General features: G+C 34.0%; 3 protein-coding genes and 2 non-coding genes across 5 annotated transcripts; 2 read left to right on the plus strand and 3 right to left on the minus strand.

Annotated features, from left to right (window-relative positions):
* Positions 1–4,164: 4,164 nt before the first annotated feature.
* LOC112801054 (transcription initiation factor IIA subunit 2) lies at positions 4,165–7,052 on the plus strand. The gene is made up of 4 exons (XM_025843581.2): positions 4,165–4,357; positions 4,513–4,654; positions 4,811–4,861; positions 6,616–7,052. Exons 2-4 carry the CDS (start codon positions 4,526–4,528, stop codon positions 6,754–6,756), a joined length of 321 nt encoding a protein of 106 aa, XP_025699366.1. The 5' UTR covers positions 4,165–4,357; positions 4,513–4,525; the 3' UTR covers positions 6,757–7,052.
* Positions 7,053–14,472: 7,420 nt separating this feature from the next.
* On the minus strand, positions 14,473–17,924 carry LOC112801055 (uncharacterized). The gene is made up of 3 exons (XM_025843582.3): positions 17,382–17,924; positions 16,309–16,476; positions 14,473–14,988 (listed from the first exon to the last, which is right to left on the minus strand). Exons 1-3 carry the CDS (start codon positions 17,677–17,679, stop codon positions 14,768–14,770), a joined length of 687 nt encoding a protein of 228 aa, XP_025699367.1. The 5' UTR covers positions 17,680–17,924; the 3' UTR covers positions 14,473–14,767.
* Positions 17,914–17,987, minus strand: TRNAN-GUU (transfer RNA asparagine (anticodon GUU)). Its single transcript has one exon. It is a non-coding gene; the product is annotated as a tRNA-Asn (tRNA).
* A 702-nt stretch (positions 17,988–18,689) lies between these two features.
* Positions 18,690–21,552, minus strand: LOC112801056 (uncharacterized). The gene is made up of 4 exons (XM_025843583.2): positions 20,916–21,552; positions 20,301–20,508; positions 19,117–19,887; positions 18,690–19,005 (listed from the first exon to the last, which is right to left on the minus strand). The coding sequence occupies exons 1-4, from the start codon at positions 21,484–21,486 to the stop codon at positions 18,918–18,920; spliced, it is 1,638 nt and encodes a 545-aa protein (XP_025699368.1). The 5' UTR covers positions 21,487–21,552; the 3' UTR covers positions 18,690–18,917.
* An 82-nt stretch (positions 21,553–21,634) lies between these two features.
* On the plus strand, positions 21,635–21,708 carry TRNAV-AAC (transfer RNA valine (anticodon AAC)). Its single transcript has one exon. It is a non-coding gene; the product is annotated as a tRNA-Val (tRNA).
* Positions 21,709–22,950: the final 1,242 nt, after the last annotated feature.

Raw genomic sequence — 22,950 nt, forward strand, 5'->3', positions numbered from 1 at the left:
ACCAAATTAATAACTAGGATTCACATAATTGGATAACCACAAGGGTTTAGAGTTTTTTTTACCTTACCCATGAATTATTTTGACAAAACCCATCAATTTCCTCAAGTTAATTCAATCTAATACATCAAAACATCAAAATCCTCAATACCCATTAACCCAAAACAAAATCTGAATAGGAAAGAAAAGCTGGGTACAACAACAAAGTTTCTTACCAAATTGTTCAGTGAGTTTTGTAGAAAATTTTGAGAAAACGCGTGGTCGCTAACAGCTCGTCAATCGGAGCTCCGGATTGAAAGTTATGATGGATTGAAATTTGAAAGGGAGTAAAGCTTTAGGTTTTGCTTCTTCTTGCAGCGTAAAATGGAGAATGAAGAAGAAAGAAGGCTGTTGGCAAGCCTTATATAAGGGTTAGGTGAGTGAGCTTGGACCCACTTGGCTTCAGTTCAGTCGGTTAAGTCTGTTCGGTCTAAATTTGGGACAAATTCTTTAAAATTAGTGTCAAAATTCTTATTTTAATTAGTTCTACCTCACTAAATCATAAAATTCTATTTTATAATTTATTTGATTAATAATTAATTTATTAGTTAATTATTTACTAATTTATCAGAATTTACATGTACTATGTTCTTCCAACTCTATTTTTTGTTTTTTTCTTTCAAAGCATTTGGGTCTAATCATCATCATTATTAGCTTTCATTTCTTTATTAATCCCATACAAAATCTCATGCATGAATCTGCTTTCACTACTTTACTCCCATGCAACGTTCATGGGAAAATTCATCTTTCCAATGCTCTCCACTTTAGAAGTTTTTTCTTTTTCAAGAACAAATTGATTTTCTAAATCAATTTCTGAGAATTTCTCCTTCTCATTTTGATTTTCAAAATTTTTTTTTAATTTTTATCTTCCTTGGCCTGAATCACCACTGCTGGTTGAGAATCCTAACCTTCATGTGAGACCTGTGATCCACTATTAGTAACTCTCGGACAAGACACACGATCATATCCGAAGCACTTGCAACAATTGCATAGGAGATTCATATTTTTGTTTTCAATTTGGTATTTGTGATCATCAATAATTACCTCTGATACTAACGGACGACCCAAGTCAATTTACACACAGACACGTTCAAACTTCATACGTTCTGCTTCCTTAGTTGCCAAATCAACCTTCATAGGAATATCTATGGCCATACAATTCTTTTCATGGCTCTCTCATGATAATACCATATGTTTAATTTGGAGATATGCACCAATATTAAGGTTAATTAAACCAAAAGTCTCTTTGCGAGGGTGAAACGATGTAGTCCATAGTTTAACAGCCAGATAATGGTCTCTTAACTTCCAAGGACCCCCTAACAAAATCTTCTCCGTGTCTTGAAGCAAATCACACTTCATTAAAAAAAATAACCATACCTGGTATTCATGAGTTCATATCCACCACGAACATGTCATATACTTTCTAAGCCTATGGATCATCGCAGTCTAGTTAACATGCCTTTTTAGGACCTTAATAACAAATGAGCCATCATAAGGTTCTGACAATGCCCGTTGCTCTTCATCGTTGAAAATCACACGAGAAGGATCTAAATCACTCTGTCCTCCTTTTACAACCGCAAGGTCGTCCCCATCTAAAGTCTTATCCACTACCAAAGGTTTTGGGTTAGAACCCCCTACAACCTTATCCCTAAACGAAATTTTAAACCCTTTCAAACCCTCTTTAACCCTTGATGCACCCGTTCCCACTCTCTCCCCCTTATTACTTTCACCAACATCGCCGGCTTCCTCAACGTGTTTCTCCTCTCCAGCTTATGCTCACTTTCGATCACCCCATTCATTGCTTTCAAACATTTCTATTGTTATGATTTTACAGGATATTTGAAAATTTCTTAGAATTCAATTTCAGTATTTGAAACAAAAATAATTAAATTAGTTTAGATAGAATCAATTCAATTTCATTTTTTTCTTTCAAAATCAATTTCAACCTAAATAAGTTTGATTTGAAATTCCATTCCATTGGGATTTCACTTAAAATTTAAAATGTTTAAATTAAAATATCCTTATAATCTAATTACTTCTTTTTAACTTTCCTCACTCCCTTTCGCTCAACGCCTCCCATCTTTCAACACACACTCTCTCTTCTCTCACCACCTTCATTCTCTTTTCTTTTCTTCAACTCACTTAATATAATATATACTTTTTTTTGGAAGGTCTACTATGTAGATCTAAAAAAAATCTATACGTATAAATTTTATGTGTTTAACTTAGATTAATAACACCAAGCATTTGTCAGTTTGCTATGTCTGAACATTTCATGAAGTTATGTCATCATGACACTAGCAAAAAATAGGAGTTAAACCCCAAAGTGGTCGGTTGATGTGGCAATTGAAAGTTTAAGCCCCAATTTGGTCTCTGATCCATTTTTAAACCCTAACTTAGAAGTAGCACAGCACTTCTTCATTTTCATCATCATCATCTTCTTCTTCCCTGCTCATTCTCATACTCATTGTAAAGAAGGTCAACGCCAAGATTAGAAATCTCAAAGCACCACTTCAAGCTGAGGTGCTCTAATCTGCTGCAGCCAACAACAATCCTGGCCAACCCAATATTAGTGACACCCAAGCACTCGTCCATGTTCACCTCCCTCAACCTCGTGCCGCACGAAATGGCCGCAGCCACTCTGTCACCGAAAGCCCAACAATGCGACACGTCAACGGCCTCCAACAAGGGACACGTACGAACCAGCTGTTCCAGACTTGAGTGGCCCAAACTGGTGGCTCGACTCAGCACCAACATCTTAAGCCCCCGAGTCCAACCAGGCAATCCCTAACTCAGCATAACCTTGACAGCTCCGTCATCGATCCGCGAGCAGAGGAAGAGGTCAAGTTCTTGAATGTTTACGGAATTTGTGGAGCAGAGCGAGCAGGAACTCGATCCGGAGGATCCGAATGGTTGTTTGGGTGTGGGATTCAACCCGGTTCAGGTGCTTGTAGATGAGTCGCCATGATTTTCGGTCGGCGTCAGAGTGGAGGTGGTGAAGGACTCAGACGAGGAGGTCCTCGGTTAAGACGCAGAGAAGAGATTCAGACATCATTAAAAAAATAATAAGAAAAAAGAGAAGAGTGAGTGCGGTTTAGTTTAGGTGGGAATGAAGAGGAACAAGAGGTGGAGGTGGAGAAGGGGATGGAGGATGCGTTTGAAGAGTGTGGGGAAAAAGGAAGAAGAAGAAGATGACGATGAAGACGAAGAAGTGCTGCGCTACTTCTGAGTTGGGGTTTAAAAAGGGATCAGGGACCAAATTGGGATTTAAACTTTCAATTGCCACATCAACTAACCGTTAGACACTCTAGCGTGGCACTCATTCGCCACGTCACTCCCGCCGGCAAAGAATATGACCGAAAATATGAGGGGGACCACGTTGATGCATTTTTTTCAATCTGGAGGACTTAATTAGTACAATTAGAAAGTCAGGGACTAAATTGGTGCATTTTGTGAATCTCACGGACCACTTTGGAGTTTAACTTCAAAAAATAGCATAATTTTGTTTTATTTTAATAACATTAATTAGTTGCTATAATTTATTGTTAATAACTAATTTTTTTTTATTTATTATATCATTAGACCACTCAACATGTTAGTTTTTGATAGCTTATATTTATTTTTTGTTGTTGGTTTGTCGTTAAAATTAACCATAGAATATTATTTATTTTTTTAATTAATAACAATATTTTTTAATTTAATATTATTAGATTAATCTAATTTTTGCTTTTTTTAAAGAAGTGAATAAGTTTTAGTTGGAAAAAAATTTAGTTAAAAAATACGAAATTTTAATTATTTTGCATAATTTAATAAATAATTATATTTATTATTTAAATATAATATTATATTAATAAAAAATAAAATTATTTATTATAAAATTTTAATTCATTTAATTAATATTTTAAGTATTAAATTTCAATTCAATTCTATAATTTTATTAATTTATTCTACATATTAAAATTTAATCTAATTCTAACTAAAACTCAATTTTTACTAGAATTTAATTCTTCTATACCATTCAAAATTTGTAAAAAAAAACTGTTAAAATATGTTTTGGTACAAGGCTGCCCCTGTGTTTTGAAATTAACTGATTTGGTATTAACTGATGAAAAGATTGAGGGCAAAACCGTCATTGCACATTGACCTCATGCTTTCCCATTTCTACCTCCAGCTCCGAATCCTAGGGTATATAAAAGCCCCAAATCAAATCGAAGAAAAACCGATTAACAGAAGGAAGAAGAATTGAAGCAGAGCTCAACAAACTATAACGACAATAAGCTTCACTCAACTCTTCCAAATTCATTTCCCGATTTCTCACCATGTATTCCAACTTCTGCATCTTTCTTCTTTCCTTCCATCACTTCAATCTTTTCTCTCTGTTTTTTCTCCTTTTTACTTTTAGTTATGTTTCTTTTCTGTTATATTCTCTGTTTTCTTCTTTAACATGCACCTTTTTTTTAACATGAATTTTTGCAGTTATCGTCCGATAATGGCGACGTTCGAGTTGTACCGTAGATCAACAATAGGAATGTGCCTGACGGAGACTTTGGACGAGATGGTTCAAAACGGAACCCTTAGCCCAGAGCTGGCTATTCAGGTTCTTGTTCAGTTTGATAAGGTAAAATTTGTTTTCTATATATGCTCTTTGATTCGGTTCTTTCTTAATATCTTTCTGAGTCTTCTTTTTTTTTTTTGGCCTCAATTTTGAAAACTTCATGATATTATGTGTTTAGTGTTTTTTTATTTTTATTTTAATGGCGTGTGGATTTTGTAGTCCATGGCTGAAGCATTGGAAACGCAAGTTAAGAGCAAGGTCTCCATTAAGGTACCAAAAAAATATGCTCTTTAGATTTGATGAACATGAAGTATTGTTTTTTAGGTTAAATTAGATTTGACATGGACTTGCTTGTTTCTATTGTTATTGTTGGTGTAGACTTGTCAAGAACTGTTTAATAGTAGTTAACACGATAAGGTAACCAGAGAGTACTGCTAGTTAAGCTTGGTAACCTGATGAGTTTTATAACTAGTAATGATTGTTGATTGCTGGATTTTTATAGTAAATAACAAATGTTTGAGGAATAACACTATTTGGCTCAGAGAAGCAACTTCAAAGGTTTTTTTGAGAATAATGCGGCTTATGGAAAACATGGAGTGATAGAATCATGAGTGAAATGCAAATGAAAGGAACACCATTTGACAAAAATTATTTAAAGTTTTTTTATAAACCATTTTTGTACTATTCGTCATGATGCCATTTGTACCCCTTAACTACTTCTGATGTTTGAAATCTTCAAGTATAATTAGCAACCAATAAATGTGTGAAACTTAATATACTCTATGATAAGTGCTTTCATAATTAAAAGTGTTAATTTTATTGTCTTTCCTCAAACGGGTCAAAGAGGTCTAGTTGTAAGATAGTGCTAATTGATAGTTCGGGTTATGAAGATTTTTATTCCCTTTGACAACTTGTTATCCTAGCCCCGAAACTCAAGGAATGCCTATGACATATGAAGATATATGAATATTAGTAGTTTAGCATAAAGAGAGGGAAAACATTTAGATTTAAATTGAATCTATATTACAGAGATCTTGAGTCATTGATAATTTGCATATATATTGATTGTCGAGTCCTTGATAATCTGGATAAGGTAGAAGTACAGTTATTGACATTTTTCTGTTGCATTTTCATTTTGTATTTGAAATAAAATGTAGTCCAAGCTTGCAGACATTATATTTTGATATGCAGTCTGAAAGAAGAGCTTTCTTTGTCGCTCTTAGTTGCCCTTTGTTGTTTTTCTTAGTGGCTTTTTGGTGAGAAAAGAAAACTGTCTAAACCTATCAAATTGGCATAATTTTTTCTACTCATAGTTGATCTGTTTTCAACATCGGTTGTCTGGAGATTTGTTATTTTCTGTGTATAAAAAGTAAAACTTTTTGCTTGAAGAGTGCTCTCCAATCACTCTTCTACTTTAATGGAATATAAGGTGACGTAATGAAAGCATGTGATTGAAAGTTTATCAATTGATGCAGTGTTTTAACTTTATTAGAGCCTGTTGCTGAATGCATGTTGAAAAGGCAAGGTTTGATGTGTCTTTAAATTTTGATTTTAATTTGATTGTGGGTTGATCTTTCATGTTAATAATCCGGTTCAACACAGGAACTCTAGATTTTTCAACAATTCCTTCCGTTTGTTGACTTTATTTGGGAGGAATACTTTTTTCGCTTCCTTTTAGTGTTCAACATATAGTTTGCTCAAAGGTGTTTCATTAACTAACATGCAAAAGGATTGGCATGCTTTGTTACATGGTAACCATTTTCATTTGCAAATTCTTTCTCTCTTAATAAAGTTCTTCCTTTTCTATCCAATTAAAAAAAAAAAAAAAACCCGAAGATTTGAGTAGCTATTCTCAAAGCAACCTTGGGGTAGCCAATCATCATATTCCTTTTTTATAGATTTGTACGTACTTATTTTCTTTGTGAGAATGGTATAATAACTCTTCCCTTCCTTTCCTCTTTTGCTTTGTAAGAAAAATCTGACTTGTTTGTTTTCCTTTTCTTTTTGTCTGTCCAATTTCACAGGGACATCTCCACACATACAGATTTTGTGACAACGTTTGGACCTTCATGTTACAAGATGCAGTGATTAAGATTGATGACTGTCAAGAGAATGTTGGAAGAGTTAAAATTGTGGCATGTGATTCAAAGTTACTCACACAATAAACTTGCTGAATTTCCATGGACTGTGATGAAGGAGTTGTCATTTGCTTGTATCATGGGAATGATGGCAAAGACAGTAGTCAGATGATCTTAATTCTCGAATGAACAGCAACCTCGTAACAATATGGATTTAAAAGGCATTAGTCTACACACCTTTGTTTTGTTAATGTTACATTCAGTATGCTACATGTTTCAATTGGATGAGAATACTCTTCTTCACTGTACTTTATAAACGAATTTATCATCTCCAATGATATTATAGTTTAATGATATTATAGTTTATGGATGCTTGTTTCAAATTTGTGATTTTTGACCATGTTACTTTAAGAATTTATTAGAGAATTACTTGGAAATTCATTCCACTATCAAGAAGTATCCTGGGATAAGAAGGATCAATGGGATATCTGTTTTGTTAGAATTAATTGCTTTATAATCTAGATCATCCATATTAAACCGTTAAAAGTATATGTTACAATGCGAAAGTGTACCTTTATTCATAGAAATTAATAGAAGAGTTGTTTTACTCTTCTTCAATCAAAACCTTTTGTATTCCCAGTATCACGGTTGAATTGCAACTTCTCTGCGAAAGTGATTTTGGTATTAAACCCTAAAACCCAAATAAAAATAGTATCTAAAGTCCAAATAAAGATAATATATGATTTTATTCTCATTTAATTCCAGTTCACAACTGATCTAAAATACTTTCCTTCTAGCTTGACTTATTCCATCAGGTAGGTAGCTTCGTTGTAAGCGGACCTACCAATCATCCTCACTCCTTTCCCTAAGGGGAAGTGTAGGCATTAGAGAGGCCTCGCCTAGAAATGCAAGGGCTTGCCTTTCTACCTCTCTCAGCATTGTATTTAATCGAAAGTAATTATGACTTATTCAATTTAGCATTTATAATAATAAATGAAATCACCATTATATAAGTTATTTAATTTGAAATAGTATAATTTGTGATTATAATTAATATATATTGCCCACAAATAAATTAGAAAATTAAATAATTTCCCAACAATCTCCCACATGCGCTATACATATATTCTTTTTTGAGATAATCACATCTTATAAGCTTTATGCACACATCTGAATGCTATTTCTCTTATTACTTTAACAATCTGGTTCGTCTCATATATTAGTTATGAAATTACCGTAGCTTTTATCACATTAATTAGTATCATGACTGAATCACGACGATCACTATACTAATATATTCAACGACATAGATCAAATTTGGATGAGTAATATGGAAATTACATGCTAAGTGATCTCGTGTATGTCTATTTCTAATTGGTCCAACTTTAAAACTTTATTGAGATCAAATACAAAACAAATATTGTAAAATAAATGTTGTACATAACATGAAATAAACCACTAACTTAATTCTGTAAAAAGATAATTCAATATCTGTTATAGGGCATATAGCATAAAATAAACTCCTACTAAATCAAGACATCACATATATTGACACCCGTTCGAGTAGTGTGCTCATGAAAGACCTGAGGGGTCAATCCCTTAGTTAATGGGTCTACTAGCATATACTCTATTCCTATATGTTCTATGAAAATTTGTTTTTTTTAAAACTTTCTCCTTAACAATTAAGAACTTGATGTCTATATGCTTCGATTTCGTCGAGCTCTTGTTGTTGGAGTATAGTACTGCTGAATTATTGTCACAAAAGATCTTCAATGGTCTTTCAATATCATCTACTATACGAAGCTCAATGACAAAGTTTTCGCAACTATATGCCACGTTTGGATGCCTCAAAGCAAGCAACGTACTCTGCCTCCATTGTTGAAGAAGCTACTAGAGTCTGTTTGTTAGACTTCCATGCAATAGCTCCTCCAGTCAACATGAAGACACAACCTGAAGTAGAGCGTCTACTATCTTGGCATCCCGTAAAATAGAAATCAGAGTACCTAATGATCTCCAAATTTTCTGATCTCTGATAAGTAAGCATGTAATCCTTTGTTCTCTTTAGATAACGCATTACACATTTAACAGCTATCCAATGATCCATGTCAGGATTGCTCAAGTATCTATCCAACACTTCTACTATGAATGATATATCGGGACGTGTGTAGACTTGAGCATATATTAAGTTCTCTAGTATTGATGCATAAGGATTATCATACATTGCTGTCATCTCAAGATAATTTTTGGGACATTGCTTGAGACTAAACTTGTCTCCTTTAGTTATAGGTGTGTCTATTAGTCTACAACTTTCTATGCCATATTTACTTAGAAGCTTTTCGATATAGTTTTTTTGTGATAATCCAAGAATACCTTGATAGTGATCTCTTAGTATCTCAATTTCTAATACAAAAGAGGCATCAAGATCTTTTATTTTAAATTTGTTCGATAGAAATTTCTTAGTTTCATGCAACAAGCCTATATCATTACTAGGAAGTAGAATGTCATCAACATATAAGACCAAAAATATGTATTTACTCCCACTGAACTTGCGGTTTACACATTCATTTATGATATTTACCTCAAAACCGTATGAGGTAATGACTTGGTGAAACTTGTAATACCATTGACGGGAAGCTTGTTTGAGACCATAGTTGGATTTCATTAACTTACAAACCATAGATTTTGAATCGTCTGATACAAAATTTTTCAGTTGTATCATATACATCGTTTTATCAATGTCACCATTGATAAACGTTGTCTTTACATCCATCTGGTGTAGCTCTAAGTCAAAATGAGCTACTAGTGCCATTATGATTTTAAAAGAATCTTTCGATGATATCTGAGAGAAAGTCTATTTATAATCTATGCCTTCCTTTCGAGTAAAGCTTTTAGCGACTAGACGAGTTTTATATCTGTTGACATTTTTCTTAGAATCTCTTTTGGTTTTAAATATGCATTTACAACCAATTGGTTTCACACCTTCAGGTTATTATATGAGATTCCAAACATCATTGTCTTTCATAGACTTCATCTCTTCTTTCATGGCATCGATCTACTTTTCAGAGTTAGAACTTTGCATGGTTTGAAAAAAATTTGATTGGGTCATTTTCTGTCAAATCAATGTTATCCTCATGTTCTTGGAGATAGACTACATATTCATCCGAAATTGCACTTCTCCTTTTTCTGTTAGATATCCTTAATGACACTTCTTGTGGTTGTTGAGCTTGCTGTATAGGTTGGGATTGAGGAGGATTCTCATTATTCTCCTGTACTGTAGCAGTATCTTGAACAACAATAATATTCTCATTGTTCACTTGTACTGTAATTGGGTCTATAATAAGATTCTCATTGTGCTCTTGTATTGTAACTACATCTTGAACAGTAATAGGTATAAAGACTTTATCATTATCAGTTACAGAGTCCTCATCAAAAGCAATATTTCTAATATTTTCTTTTTCACCAAACTCAACATCTTTAAGAAATCTTACATTTTCTGTTTCAAAAATAGACTTTGATGAATGATTGTAAAATTTGCACCCTCATGAACGCTCATCGTAACCAATAAAGTCGCAACTAATTGTTCTTGAGTCCAATTTTCTTTCATGCGGCCTATAAGATCGGGCCTTAGCTAGACATCCTCAAATGTGTAAATACTTTATGCTAGGCCATTTTTCGATCCAAATTTCATAAAGGATTTTGTTAACTGCTTTGTCTAACATCCTATTAAGGATGTACACTACGGTCTTTAAGACATCTCCCCAAAATGATTCAAGTAAGGAAAAATGACTAATCAAACTTCTCATCATGTCCTTAAGAGTTCGGTTCCTTCACTCTGCAATACCGTACTCCTCTAGAAAAAGCGCAAAAGGCCTGGGACGTTATTCACCTAAACCATCATATCTTTTGTAATATTCACCACCACGATCAGATTTGACAGCTTTAAATTTTTTCCTAAGTTGAAGTTAAACTTCAGCTTTGAAAGAGTTGATAACATAAGACTCGGAACTTTTCATAAATTTAATATAGATATTCATAACGAGAGTAATTATCTATGAACGTAATAAAATTCGGTTATCCATTCCAAGAGACAATAGGAAATGAGCCACATATATCGGTATATATTGGTTCTAAGACATCTTTAGCTTTTTCGGTACCTAATTTTTTTTCGTTTGTCCTTTTCTCTTTTATGCACTCAATGCAGACTTTCCTATTTAGAGATATGACCTAGGCATTTGTGCCATAATGATGCCGAGTTTTCATTTAGTTTTCGTTTTGTACCTGTTTTGCAGTATTTTATTATTATAGGAATTCAAATCAAGCCTATATAGATTATCCATCAAACGATCAAAGCAAATATATATTATTTGAATTATAAAAGAGACTGACTTTATTATTTTCGAATGAACAAAAAATAACCTGATTTGTCCAAACAAAAAACAGAAATAAAATTTCGTCTAAATCACAGTACATAAAATGTCTCAAATAAATCAAAGTAAAATCCACTTGTGAAACAGAATCTAAAGGTTCCTATAGATTCGACTGCAACTATATTGTCGTCTGCCACATAGATGTATCTTTCAGCATCACTTGGTAGTCAGCTCCAAAGGTAACCCTGCATAGTAACACTTACATGAGTAGTAGCAGCAGAATCTACCCACCAAGTATCAATAGGTGCATAACTTAAACTAGTTTTAGAACAAATGAAAGTAAAAATCATATCCTTCTTTGGTACAATCTTTTTTCATGTGTCTCACCTTCTTATAGAAGAAATAGGTTGAAACTTGATCCTGTTTCTTAGCCTTTTTCTACTGAGAAGGCACATCCGCAGTAGTATCATACTATCACGCGTTTTTTTATACTAAGAAGATGAAACCATATGAGCCCTTTAGTCTTATCTCGTTGTATCATCTCTTCTTCTTGCACACAGTGAGATATAAGTTCGTTTAGGGACCAAATGTCCTTTAGAGTGTTATAACTCACTTTGAATTGACCAAAGTGTGTAGGAAGAGAGATCAAAATGAAATGCATGAGTAAATACTCAGACAACTCTAACTTTAGTGTTTTCAATTTAGAAGCAAGATGAGATATTTTCATAATGTACTCCCTTATGTTCCTTTTACCATGTTGAAAACTCCTATATTGGCACCTTTACCATGCTGAGAACCCCCGATTCTCATTCCATACATATATTGTTATTTTTCAGATACAGATTAAAAGGCACCTCGCTGAACGTTTGGAACTTCTTCTGCAAGCGAAGTTTGATTTTTGGGATGCTGTATTTTGCTATGTATATATAACTAGATTCTCCTCTGTATATATTTTATGTTTGTCCTTCTTAGAGGTTGACTTGAAGAAACAAATTGTCAATTTTTTGTTTTGGGATATTTTGGGTGGTGTATATATGTATTTATACTCCGGCCGGTCTTGCCTTCACAGGTCGAGTTTGAAGCTTAATATTTTGTATCTTTTGGTATTCTACTCTTTATGTATATAAGCTTTATCCTTTCTTTTTATCTATCTATCCTTTTACGAGTGCGATGCGCTTTTCTCTTGCGATTTTTTGCTTAAACTTTTTTTTAAGACTCCTAGTTACAAATTCTTTCAATTATATCTATCTAAATATTTTTTCTTTTAGAGATCGTAATACCTTGCCACATCTACTTTACGACTTAAGCCTAAGGCTCTGTATAGTAGGATGTTACAAGACTCATCTATAAATTGAGCTTTTTTTTAATTCATTTCAATCAATTCATCCAATGAGAATAATAGTAGCATTGAGTTACATAGAGTTTTTTCTTTGAGAGATTTTTTCCTAGATTACAAAAAAGAGATGTATTATTCTTTTGTCAAAAGAGAGTGTTATTATAATCTCCTTGTAATAGAGAAAAGTTGTAATTCTAAAAAAAATTATACAATTTTTTTATTTTTTATCTATATATTTTGCTGCGTCATTTGTCAGATGTCGACTCGTTTTGCAGGCTTTTTGTCTTGCTATTTCTAGCATTTATTGGAACCCTCTATTCCTACAGCCGTGGAGGACTGTTGAATTACTTGTCCTACTATATGCCCTTTCAAATGTTTTTGCCGGATACTCATCAGCATCCTTTTATGGCCAGTTTGTTGGAAATGGACGGGTAATCCTATGTGCAATTAACATGAAAAGTAAATGATGTTTCATTATATTTTTCTATCAACATTCCATGTCTATTGTGTGATTTGATTATGATTCCAGGAAAGGAGTGTTAGTTTAGCAGCGATTCTTTACACAGGACCATTGTCCTAGCCTCTATCCTCAACATTATTGTAATATCTTATGGTGCCACAACTACTCTCCCATTTGGCTCCATTATTGTGATTCTTGCTATATTCATGGTCAGGATAATTGTTCTGCTTGCATGTTGATTACCAGGGGCATGCATTTAATACATTTCCAAAGATGGGCGATACATGGATACCAGATGACATCTTGAAATGACACCTCTGATTCGGAATTTATTCCAGAATACAACAACTGTGCAGATAAATTATCTTTGCTGATATCGTTTGGAAAGGATGAATTGCTCCCGAAAAGGAATCTATTGATTCTCTCCCAATTGGTTGGATAAGAGGTTCGAATTGTGAAATTTGAAGTCAATGTTAAGAAATGCTTTTTGAAGAACCTATATTTGACATGCAAGCCATATATTCATCCACTTTAAGTGTCTTGGTAGGAGAAGCTTTGATGTCAAATCTCATTTTTTTATTCCTCCAAAGGTTCTTTAAGTCTTAATGTGCCTATGATGGAAAACTTAATGTAACCTGCTAATAATTGCTTCTCTTTCAACAGCTTGTCCATTGGATACTGGCCACTGCATCTCTAGTTTCAATCGGCATTCATAGTCTTTTTTATTGGTCTTGTGCCCTTTAGTGTAATCAGATGTATGCTATATGGGGTTACAAAATATACACTCTTTCCAGCATTTTCTTCGTCACATTTATCATTGCTATCGTTCATAATTGCACTCATCAAATTTTAATTTAAACAATGAAGAAGAGGGGACAAAAAACATATCAAAACAAATGATAAAAATGAAGATTTGGGGGTTAGGGTTTTAAAATCGAGAATGGACCAATTTGAGTTTTTTAAACAAATTTTAGACACTAATTTAAGTTAAATTTATTGTCTATCCATATCAACGTGCTACTTGACACTTATGAATACACATTAGTAATGTTAATACGGATGATAACTCTTGGACGGTAACTTTTGGACGAAGAGAGACTAGTATTTCCAAGAGTAGAGGATACATTTGATCTTTTAAAAAGTAGGGGACATATTTAATACAGTTAAGAATGTCATGGACCATTTTGAATATTATCTCCAAATAATTTCTTCCAATAACAATTGAACAAAACATAAAGGATAATTAATCTCCTATTTATGAGAGAACTGGATAAAATTGACCTCACATGAATGTCCTATTAATTGTTTTTTAGTTACATATTTGTTTTGTTTTAATTTATATAAATCATTACAGGGCGTAACAATTTAGGACTTGCACGTTAATAGATCTACCCTGCAACAATTTAGTAAGCGTTCAAACTTCAAAGTCATGGTACTAAATCTTTGTAAGCTCCAACATTTTAGCAATCTATAAAGTTGAGAAAGCAAATCTAGATTCGGGGTATTGTTCATTATTAAAATAACTGTTCGCTATTAAAAACTAATTATGTTATATTAACTACATTTTATTTTGGGGTAAGAAAAAAAGAAAAATGGTAGTTGTGTAATTCTTGCCGTATACATATAGAGAGCGAACTAGATTCAGGGCATAAATAACATTTTTCTTTTTCTTTATTATTTATTTATTTTGAGATTATTATCTAGATTGCACCTATAGGATTGACATATCAACACTCTAAACTGCCAATAACCTAAATCTTAAGAATGTCGTGTCCAAATCCTAACTACGTTGAAAAGCAAATTGTTTTCTGAATGAAGGAAAGGATACCATTCATTCAGGCAAATGGAATTTACAATTTACCTCTCTTGAAGAGAAGATATCAGAAAAGTGAGCATGGCTGATACATTTTGGCAGCAACAACTAGCCAACTAGAACTACAAGTGTTGATCCCGGCCCATCATTTCTTCCCTATCTATGAAACGCTCAAGCAGCTCTTTCTCTTGCAAAACCAAACAATCTTCAGCCTTCCCAAACCATTCATACCGCTTTTTCGCCACATAATCATAGGCCGCATCCCTGATTGGAGTTGGAATCACCCAGAGTCCGCTCAAAGCAGAGTAAGGTAGAGGCAAGTATGATAGTACTCTCAATGCAGCTGCAGAGTCATGAGTCACAATGATGGACACGATCACACACATGGAAACCAAGAGAGAATGGTGATAATATATTTTACAATTGCTCATTTGTGATTAATGTCTAGCTAAATGTATGTTCTGATATTTATCCCAAGCATCATGCAAATGTCATTGACAAGGCAACTGGGTTTAGATTTAGAGATTTGTCATGATTGTAACTTTGAAATTTACATGTTGAGAATCAAATGGAACTTTGAAATGGCACACAATTGGACAGCATAATTAATGAGCTTGTTTTAAGCGAGTAAAAAACTTAGAATGAGAAGTATCACCCATGAATCAGAGATGAACTATACCTCAACACCTGTGTAAATTGTGTAATGGTTTTATACTTTTATCTTAAATATCATGAGGATATTAGATATCCTTAATATTAGATATATATTGACATTAATCAGTCTGAAGACTTATGTCTAGTATTCTCATAGATCACTGTTAGTATTTTATCCTTTACATCACAACATACCAATATATTCTCTTATTAATCTTCTCTATTGAAAACTATTAATCTGAACAGTAAGCATAATGAGAAAGAAGACATTCACTAAATAGGAGCCTACACAGAAGACAAAAGTATTTACCAAAAACAAGAGGGAGGGAGGGAGGGGCAGGGGGATGGTGGAAAACAGTCTCAATATGTTTAACAGGACGAATTTATTGACACAAATAATTCTTCTATTCACTGAGACTTCCCCCGAGTAACAACTGATCTAGACAGAATATTTATTCGAGTATATAGCATATTCAAATAAAAAATAAAGCAAGGTCTACTCTTTCACAGCCTAAATTGCCTAACTATTCAAACAAAACCAGAACTCCATCATGATTCCAAGAAAATAGTTTGTAATTTTGGATCCATTAGCATAATCATCAGCACAACTCAGAGTATTTTACTTTTGATTTTAAGATGGCATATATGGCAGTGAGCAACAGCTGTGCATCTAAGTGAATTAGTCCTCTCCGTCCTACCATTAGTGGGAGACATGCATTAATCACCTTTTCTAATAATAGAAACACATTTATTACCCAGTCAATTCAACACAAAAATTAATGAAAGCAAGATTTGCCAAGAAAAATTTACTATCCATGATCTAAGACCAACATCCAAGACAAATCGCATAATGGTCCCTTCTAAGTTAGCAATCTGCTGGATTTATGTTAAAAATATTATGCATACATAGGCATGGCCAAAAATAATGTCATCCAGATAATTTAAGACAACCGAAAGGACAAAATGGATATCAGTGAAGCTAAAACAGAATGAATAAGAGAATTCTGACCAGTAGATCCCTGAGAATATGCGTTGAGGTATTCAACAAATAAAAAGCGGCGGAGTACATCCTCTCTTTCAAGACCACATGCTCTCAAATAGGGCTCCGCGGCTTCAGACTGAACACAACAGAATTTTATCTTTTTGTCCTTGTCTGCCCTGATTACCCATTTCACTCCTGTCAATTCAAGATATAAGAGACCAAAACACTAGACTACACATCAAACGTGGAACAATGAGGTAAACAAGGCTTGCAAAATTGACTTTTCTTTCTTCACATACAAAGTAAAACGTGGGGGACAGGCCAGCAAGTAAAGCCAGATTTTAGAAAAATTACTCATTAGTCCAGGTTCAATTTTTAATACTGTAGTGCTCAAATCACTATGAACAACACTTAACTCCCCCATGCGTGACTTGTGATTCATATAAGATTATTATCCTCAAGAGATTAAATAAATTATAAGAGATTAGATAAATTATACTACAGTTTCACCATTGCATTTGCAAAGTAACAATAACCTACTGGAAAACTCACCGCTCGGGTTTATAATGATAATGTTGGACACTAGCAGTCTAAACTTTAAAGATACAAATTTCGGGGAACAACAAACAAGGGAAAGCAACTGTCCAATCCCTATTGATCTGAAAAAAAAAATCCAAACCATGGATGCCAATTAGATATGCATTGGTATTCACGAAATCCCCAAGATAAGAGAATTCCCTCCAGTATTGTTGTTTCCTAATTCCCCTTGGAGCACAAGGCTGTATAGAAACAAAAGGCTCAAGGGTCCACAAAACAGAGCACACAATAAAAAACCATTGAGCATTAAAGACACACAATTTTAATTTTTTAAAAATAAAATAAAATAAACAAAAAACGCGTTTATAAACCATCATAATTTATACAACAAAGTTCTTCCCGCAGCTTCTACTAATAAAATTTCATTTCTGTTCAACCAGACCGCTAATATCCAGAATCAGATAAAAAAAATACTTCAGAAATTTGAAAGATAAAATAAAATATATATTGAAAAACGGAAATGAGTATGATCAAAGTAGAGAAGGCAAGAAAGGGGAATAAACCTCCGTGACAGAGATGGCAAACTCCGTCGTAAACCACGACTCTCGGCTGAAGGAGGGTTGGGGTGACAGGTGGTTCGACAATGGAAGATGAAGAGCCGCGCGAACGAGTGACATCATCTCCGGATTCATCGTCATCGTCAGAGTCGGCGATCTTGGCTGCCGCGCTGGGGACGACGGAGTTGGAGGAGGGTTTGAAAGATAGAAAGCAAAGTGAGGAACGTGAGAGTACGAAGGAAGGTTCAGCAGTGCTTTTAGTAGTTGATAAGCTTCGGAGCCCTCGTTTAAGGACAATGTTCATTTTTTTTGTTGCTAGATATTTCTTTTCAGCAGTGGAGGTTGGAGAATGCAAGGGTTTGGGAATTGGGAGAATGTGAAAGTGTGCGTGTCACTCAGTCACTGCCTCGAAAGCGTTCTGAAGGGGGCCAGAACATAAACAGTGGTTTTCTTGCTCCATAAGTCTCTTTTCGAATGGACCATACGCATAGAAAATAAAATACGCTAGAAATGGACCATACGCATAGAAAATAAAATACGCTAGAAGAAGGGCTTGAACCTTTGACCTTGTGGTTAACAGCCACACGCTCTAACCAACTGAGCTACTCCAGCATTTACAATTATAATTTTAATTTATATTAATACCTTATTTAAAGAAGAGAAAAACCGATGCAAATTTTTCTTCTGTTGATAAAGGAGAAGATCGATTTAATTCTTAATATCTTAGATTCTTAGTCTTAGGAAATATTGTTAACGAAAAAATCAAACAATTTTTTTTAGTAATATGACAAATGGCACGGTACTATTAATCCAACTAAACTAAACTTCATTCACTAAATAATCTCATTTAAGAATTGGAATCATTTATTTATCAACTATATTCTTATTTAAGAATTAGAATCATTTAAGGTATTGAAACGGAGACTTAGAGAATGAAACTGAGTATTATATTTGTTTATTCAGAAATTGGTACTAAATTTTAGTCTTTTATCTCTAAAATTTCAATATTTCAATACTTCTAAAAAATAGACACAAAAATTAAAATTTTTGAAGACAGAAATTAAAATTTTAATAATATTTTATACTTAAAATACTCTCATTTTAATTAATTAATTCTAAGTTTATTTTTTGTACAAATTAAATTAGAAGTTCATTCTTATTTCAATAGATGCATGCTCAGTTTTTATTGTTGAGACGTGTGATTTCAATCAGATTTAGTAGTATGATTTTCCAAGTGGCCAATAGATCAGTCGTCGTTTTGATATGGCAGTTTGCGATATCAAAGCTTCCGATGAACATCTGGATTCCTACTCATGTGAAGAGAGAAATGATATTAATAAAGAATGATTTGGCATTCATAGAAATAATGCTGCCCCTATGTTACTACAGAACTGTTTAATTGTACGCTGATCCAAAAACTGGCATTTATGGCCAGCTAGAAAGTCCATTTGCATGCAATGTGGCTTTTTAGTTCTGATTCTCAATTTCCAACATGCTGGATAATGGGTTTAGCCTTGCAAATCTCCCGAATTTGGCATAGTACTAACTTTCCTTGGAAGCAGCTACGGCAGCTTTTGATCCATACTTGGCGAAAACATCACTTAGTACAGCCTTTTCCTTGATCTTTAACCTGCACCAGTGTCAATGGAATAAACATTTTAGAATGAAAAGCAAGAATGAGAATCATCATCTGATAAACGTGTGTAAAATAAAAAATGCACACAGATAATGAGATAATTACCTCTTTGCGGATCCAGGAACATCTAACTTCGGAACCTTCTTGCCTTTCCGTTTCTTAGCTCGCTTCTTCTTCTGCGCGCTCTCTTGTCCAACATCAGCAGATGAATTTGGTTCAGCTGTAGGGTTTCTGTCTATCTGCTCTAAGAAAAGTGAGCCAATTTCGGAATTGATCTGCATTTCCACACTATCATCATCATCGTCATCAATGAAAGCAGTGGCGGCATCCTGATCCTCTATAGAACCCTCTTCATCTTCTTCTTCTACACTATCATCAGAATCTGCCATGAAAGCCGTGGCAGCATGCAGATCCTCTACATAACCCTCTTCTTCTTCTTCTTCTTCTTCTTCTTCTTCTTCTTCTTCTACGCTATCATCATAATCTGTCATGAAAGCTGTGGCAGCAACCTGATCCCCTACAGAACCCTCTTCTTCATCCTCTTCACTCTCATCATAATCTCCTTTGAACACAGTGGCAGAATCAGGTTCCTCTCCAGAACTCTCTTCTTCTCCTTCTCTGTATATTTGATTGTCTGCTTCATCTGAATCATCCGAAGTGGTCCCATCCCAAGAACTAAGGGCAGAATCCTTCACGTTCGAAACCTCATTTGAGTCCTCTTCAACACCAGAGACCATGAGAAGTGGAGTAGTGTTAAGATTTGCACTTGATTTCAGAGAAACAGGAGAGGAAGAATGTGCATTTACAAATTCACATTTTATTGGCTTCTGAATCTTGCCAAAAGCAATACTTTGTCCAGAATATAGCTCTATAAACCTGAAGGAATGATCATTTGAGTAAAATATGCTACCACAGGAAAAACAATTAAAATCACTGTGAGCCAGCTACACTTTCTGGCATTGATAATGGTACAAGAAATCAACAACCATTATGACTAGATCCTTAATTCCTAGAAATACACATCTGAAATCATTCCACTTCACCCGAGTAAAAGAAATGAAGCTTGAATTTGTTAACCAAGAGAAGAAAACAATCTTTTAAAGTTTTACATATTTTCACTGTGATAAACAAAATAAGAGTTTCTAAAAGGGAAAAAACTTTTAAGCTGGGTTAAAAGTCCAAATTCTCAAATAACAACCCCAGCACCACAAAGAAATTATCACCATAATATCTCTCATTGCAAGAACTCCATGCACTGTGTATAGACTAGAGTTCTAGAACACACCTACCTAACTGCATCTACTTCACACTTGAAATCAACAAAAGCAAAACCCTTGCAAATAGGGTCCCGTGTCTTCTTGTTTCCAATAACTGCCGGGACGATATTCACTATGCCTGGAATCCCTTCAAATGCAGATTTCAAATCCCTATGAATGTTCTTCTTTTTCGGCAGATTCACCAAGCGCACTCGACCACCAATCGGAACAACTTGGGCATCTTCAAAATTTCATGACAACAGTAATAGTCAAATGCCAAATTGTAGACACCGCAGAAACAAGAAGTAAACAATGGCCTGTTTCGTCCAAAGGCCAAACACAAACAAACAAACAACAACAACAACAACAACATATAAACAACACTAGACCACTAGCAATTTCCATTGACCATTACCAAGTTCTCATATTCTCTTTTCAGGCTCCATAAAATCTGCACTTCTGAATCAACAAAGATTACAGAATTCAGGATAAGAAGAAAAAATTAAGAAACCATCAAAATTTGCTTAAAGGTTAAAACGAATGTATTATTTCACCAAACATAGTAACATGAAACACAAACAAGTGAACAATAGAACAAAAGCAATCACTCTGGAATAAAATTCGAACAGTTTTCAAATGTAACTAAACCTTTCTTCTTTTTTTCACTGTTTTTGAAGTTAACGACACCGCTTTTGAGCTTCTTCAAGTTAGCAGCTTGTGCTTCTCTGCTCTGACGCATTTCGTCGAGCAGCTTGTCCTCAACGGAAGTATCATACACTTTCCCCTCACCGAACCCTCTGGGTTTGTGCTTCAACCACTTCCTCATCTTCTCAAACGGCATCATTCCCTCTTCATCACCACTTTCTTCATCTTCGTCTTCATCTTCAACATCATCGTCGTCGTAGTACTCATTATCGACGCCCAAAACTACATCATCGTCCTCAAAGTCTTCGTCGTCGTCGTAGTAATCGAATTTATCGTCGTTCGTTTTCGTGCCACGACGCCGTCGCCTCCTCGAAGATGTGACAGGGGAACGACGCGCGGCGCGTAAAATCACACGGGGTTGTCGGAACCGATGAAAGTGGAGACCGAAGCGCGAAAAGAGTGGGGAGCTGATAGCCTGAGAGGCACGTGCGAGAGCGAAGGAATGGCACGTGCCGGTTCTCACTCGAACCGGCAAAAAATTGTAGGGGGCCGAAAGCAAAGCTGAACGGAGCATAGCTTCTTCCTTCTCCGATTTTCAGCTCCTCCTCCATGCTGCTTCAGTTTATCGTTACCCAAACAAAAGAGTGTAACTAATTTAACATTTTTAAATTACATATACTATTATTAATTTAAAATTGAATTTGTAATAACTCGAACAACAAGGTGTCGTGGTGTAGTTGGTTATCACGTCAGTCTAACACACTGAAGGTCTCCGGTTCGAGTCCGGGCGACGCCATTTTTCCTACTTTTATGTTTTTCTTTTCTTTTTTATATTGGGCTCAAGATATTCTTATATTTTTCTGGCATACCATAAATGATATGGGTCCTGACTCCTGAAGTATTAAGGCTTTGACCTGGTTTGAATACCAAAAACAAATGGCACACCAAGAAAACAAAAAGCCGGACAGTTAGATGTCACATGAATTTTTATATGAAACTAATAATTAAAAATTATTAAATAATTTAATATATTTAAATAAATAAATTATTATCTAATAATTTTTAATTATCAATTTCAATAAAGTCAACTAACGAGTTTTAAAAACAAATATGGTACTAGAGAATTAACAGGAAAAATCTAACTTTTATGCATGATTAGTGTATGAAAATACATTTTATCATAAATTGAAACATTAGCAAAAATGTTCAAACATCCACCAACTTGAAAGTCTTTCAAATAAAATCATTTATTTGAAGGAAAATGTTATTTGTATACCATAGAATTGGTGTACAAATGTATAACTATTCAATCTATCACTATAAATATCACAAAAAAAAAATCTATCACTATAAATTAAATTGTGTTAACATAATATTATTTTTTCCTATTTTGTTTACTCTTAGATTATTTGCTTGATCAAATAATTAAATACTAAATTGGGTGTATAAATTCTGCTACTCTTATTCAAATTAAAAGATTATAATATCATTATGTATAAAAATTAAACTCTTAAAAATGATACTGGAATATTAGATATTTTATCAAAATATTATTGTGAGAACGACCCTCTTGTCTTTTTTTTTTTTTTTGAAGGTAAAGAAAAGGTGGATCCTATATTAATTTTAATCATCTAGACACATTATTATAACTTTTAATAAAAGTACTAGTAATTATATTTTAATTTCGTGACTATAAAATTTGATTTGGGTAATAGGCAAGTTCTCCTACTATTATTACCCACGCTATAACAATCATCATCCCCTTGGAAATTTTATGCATATTGACTTAATTATGCGTTCCTTACTTCCTTTCTCGGTGCTGCCTGTAATATCTCAAGGTCAAGCACTTCATGCACTCTATATAGGATGCTAAAATACTAAAATAGGCTAAACTGCAAGCCCATTTATTTGTTGAAACGGGCAAATTTTACTTTTAAATCGGTTAAGTTGGATTAACTAAAAAATAAATGACTACCAAAAAAAAAAAAACTAAAAAATAAATGATAGGTCAAAAAGACAGTTCATTTAATTTATATAT

The sequence above is a fragment of the Arachis hypogaea genome, chromosome 5, assembly GCF_003086295.3.
Source record: "Arachis hypogaea cultivar Tifrunner chromosome 5, arahy.Tifrunner.gnm2.J5K5, whole genome shotgun sequence".
In the NCBI taxonomy this organism is placed as follows: Eukaryota; Viridiplantae; Streptophyta; class Magnoliopsida; order Fabales; family Fabaceae; genus Arachis; species Arachis hypogaea.

What these genes read in the sequence shown, in the direction of transcription:
- LOC112801054 (XM_025843581.2), top strand. Translation starts at nt 4,526, where the DNA reads ATGGCGACGTTCGAGTTGTACCGTAGATCAACAATAGGAATGTGCCTG. An exon ending in TTCTTGTTCAGTTTGATAAG is followed by an intron (nt 4,655 to 4,810) that starts GTAAAATTTGTT and finishes TGGATTTTGTAG; the next exon opens with TCCATGGCTGAAGCATTGGA. An exon ending in AGAGCAAGGTCTCCATTAAG is followed by an intron (nt 4,862 to 6,615) that starts GTACCAAAAAAA and finishes CCAATTTCACAG; the next exon opens with GGACATCTCCACACATACAG.
- LOC112801055 (XM_025843582.3), bottom strand. Translation starts at nt 17,679, where the DNA reads ATGAACATTGTCCTTAAACGAGGGCTCCGAAGCTTATCAACTACTAAA. An exon ending in TTGCCATCTCTGTCACGGAG is followed by an intron (nt 16,477 to 17,381) that starts GTTTATTCCCCT and finishes TTGAATTGACAG; the next exon opens with GAGTGAAATGGGTAATCAGG. An exon ending in ATATTCTCAGGGATCTACTG is followed by an intron (nt 14,989 to 16,308) that starts GTCAGAATTCTC and finishes ATGACTCTGCAG; the next exon opens with CTGCATTGAGAGTACTATCA.
- LOC112801056 (XM_025843583.2), bottom strand. Translation starts at nt 21,486, where the DNA reads ATGCTCCGTTCAGCTTTGCTTTCGGCCCCCTACAATTTTTTGCCGGTT. An exon ending in CAGTGAAAAAAAGAAGAAAG is followed by an intron (nt 20,509 to 20,915) that starts GTTTAGTTACAT and finishes GAAATTTTGAAG; the next exon opens with ATGCCCAAGTTGTTCCGATT. An exon ending in TGTGAAGTAGATGCAGTTAG is followed by an intron (nt 19,888 to 20,300) that starts GTAGGTGTGTTC and finishes TCATTCCTTCAG; the next exon opens with GTTTATAGAGCTATATTCTG.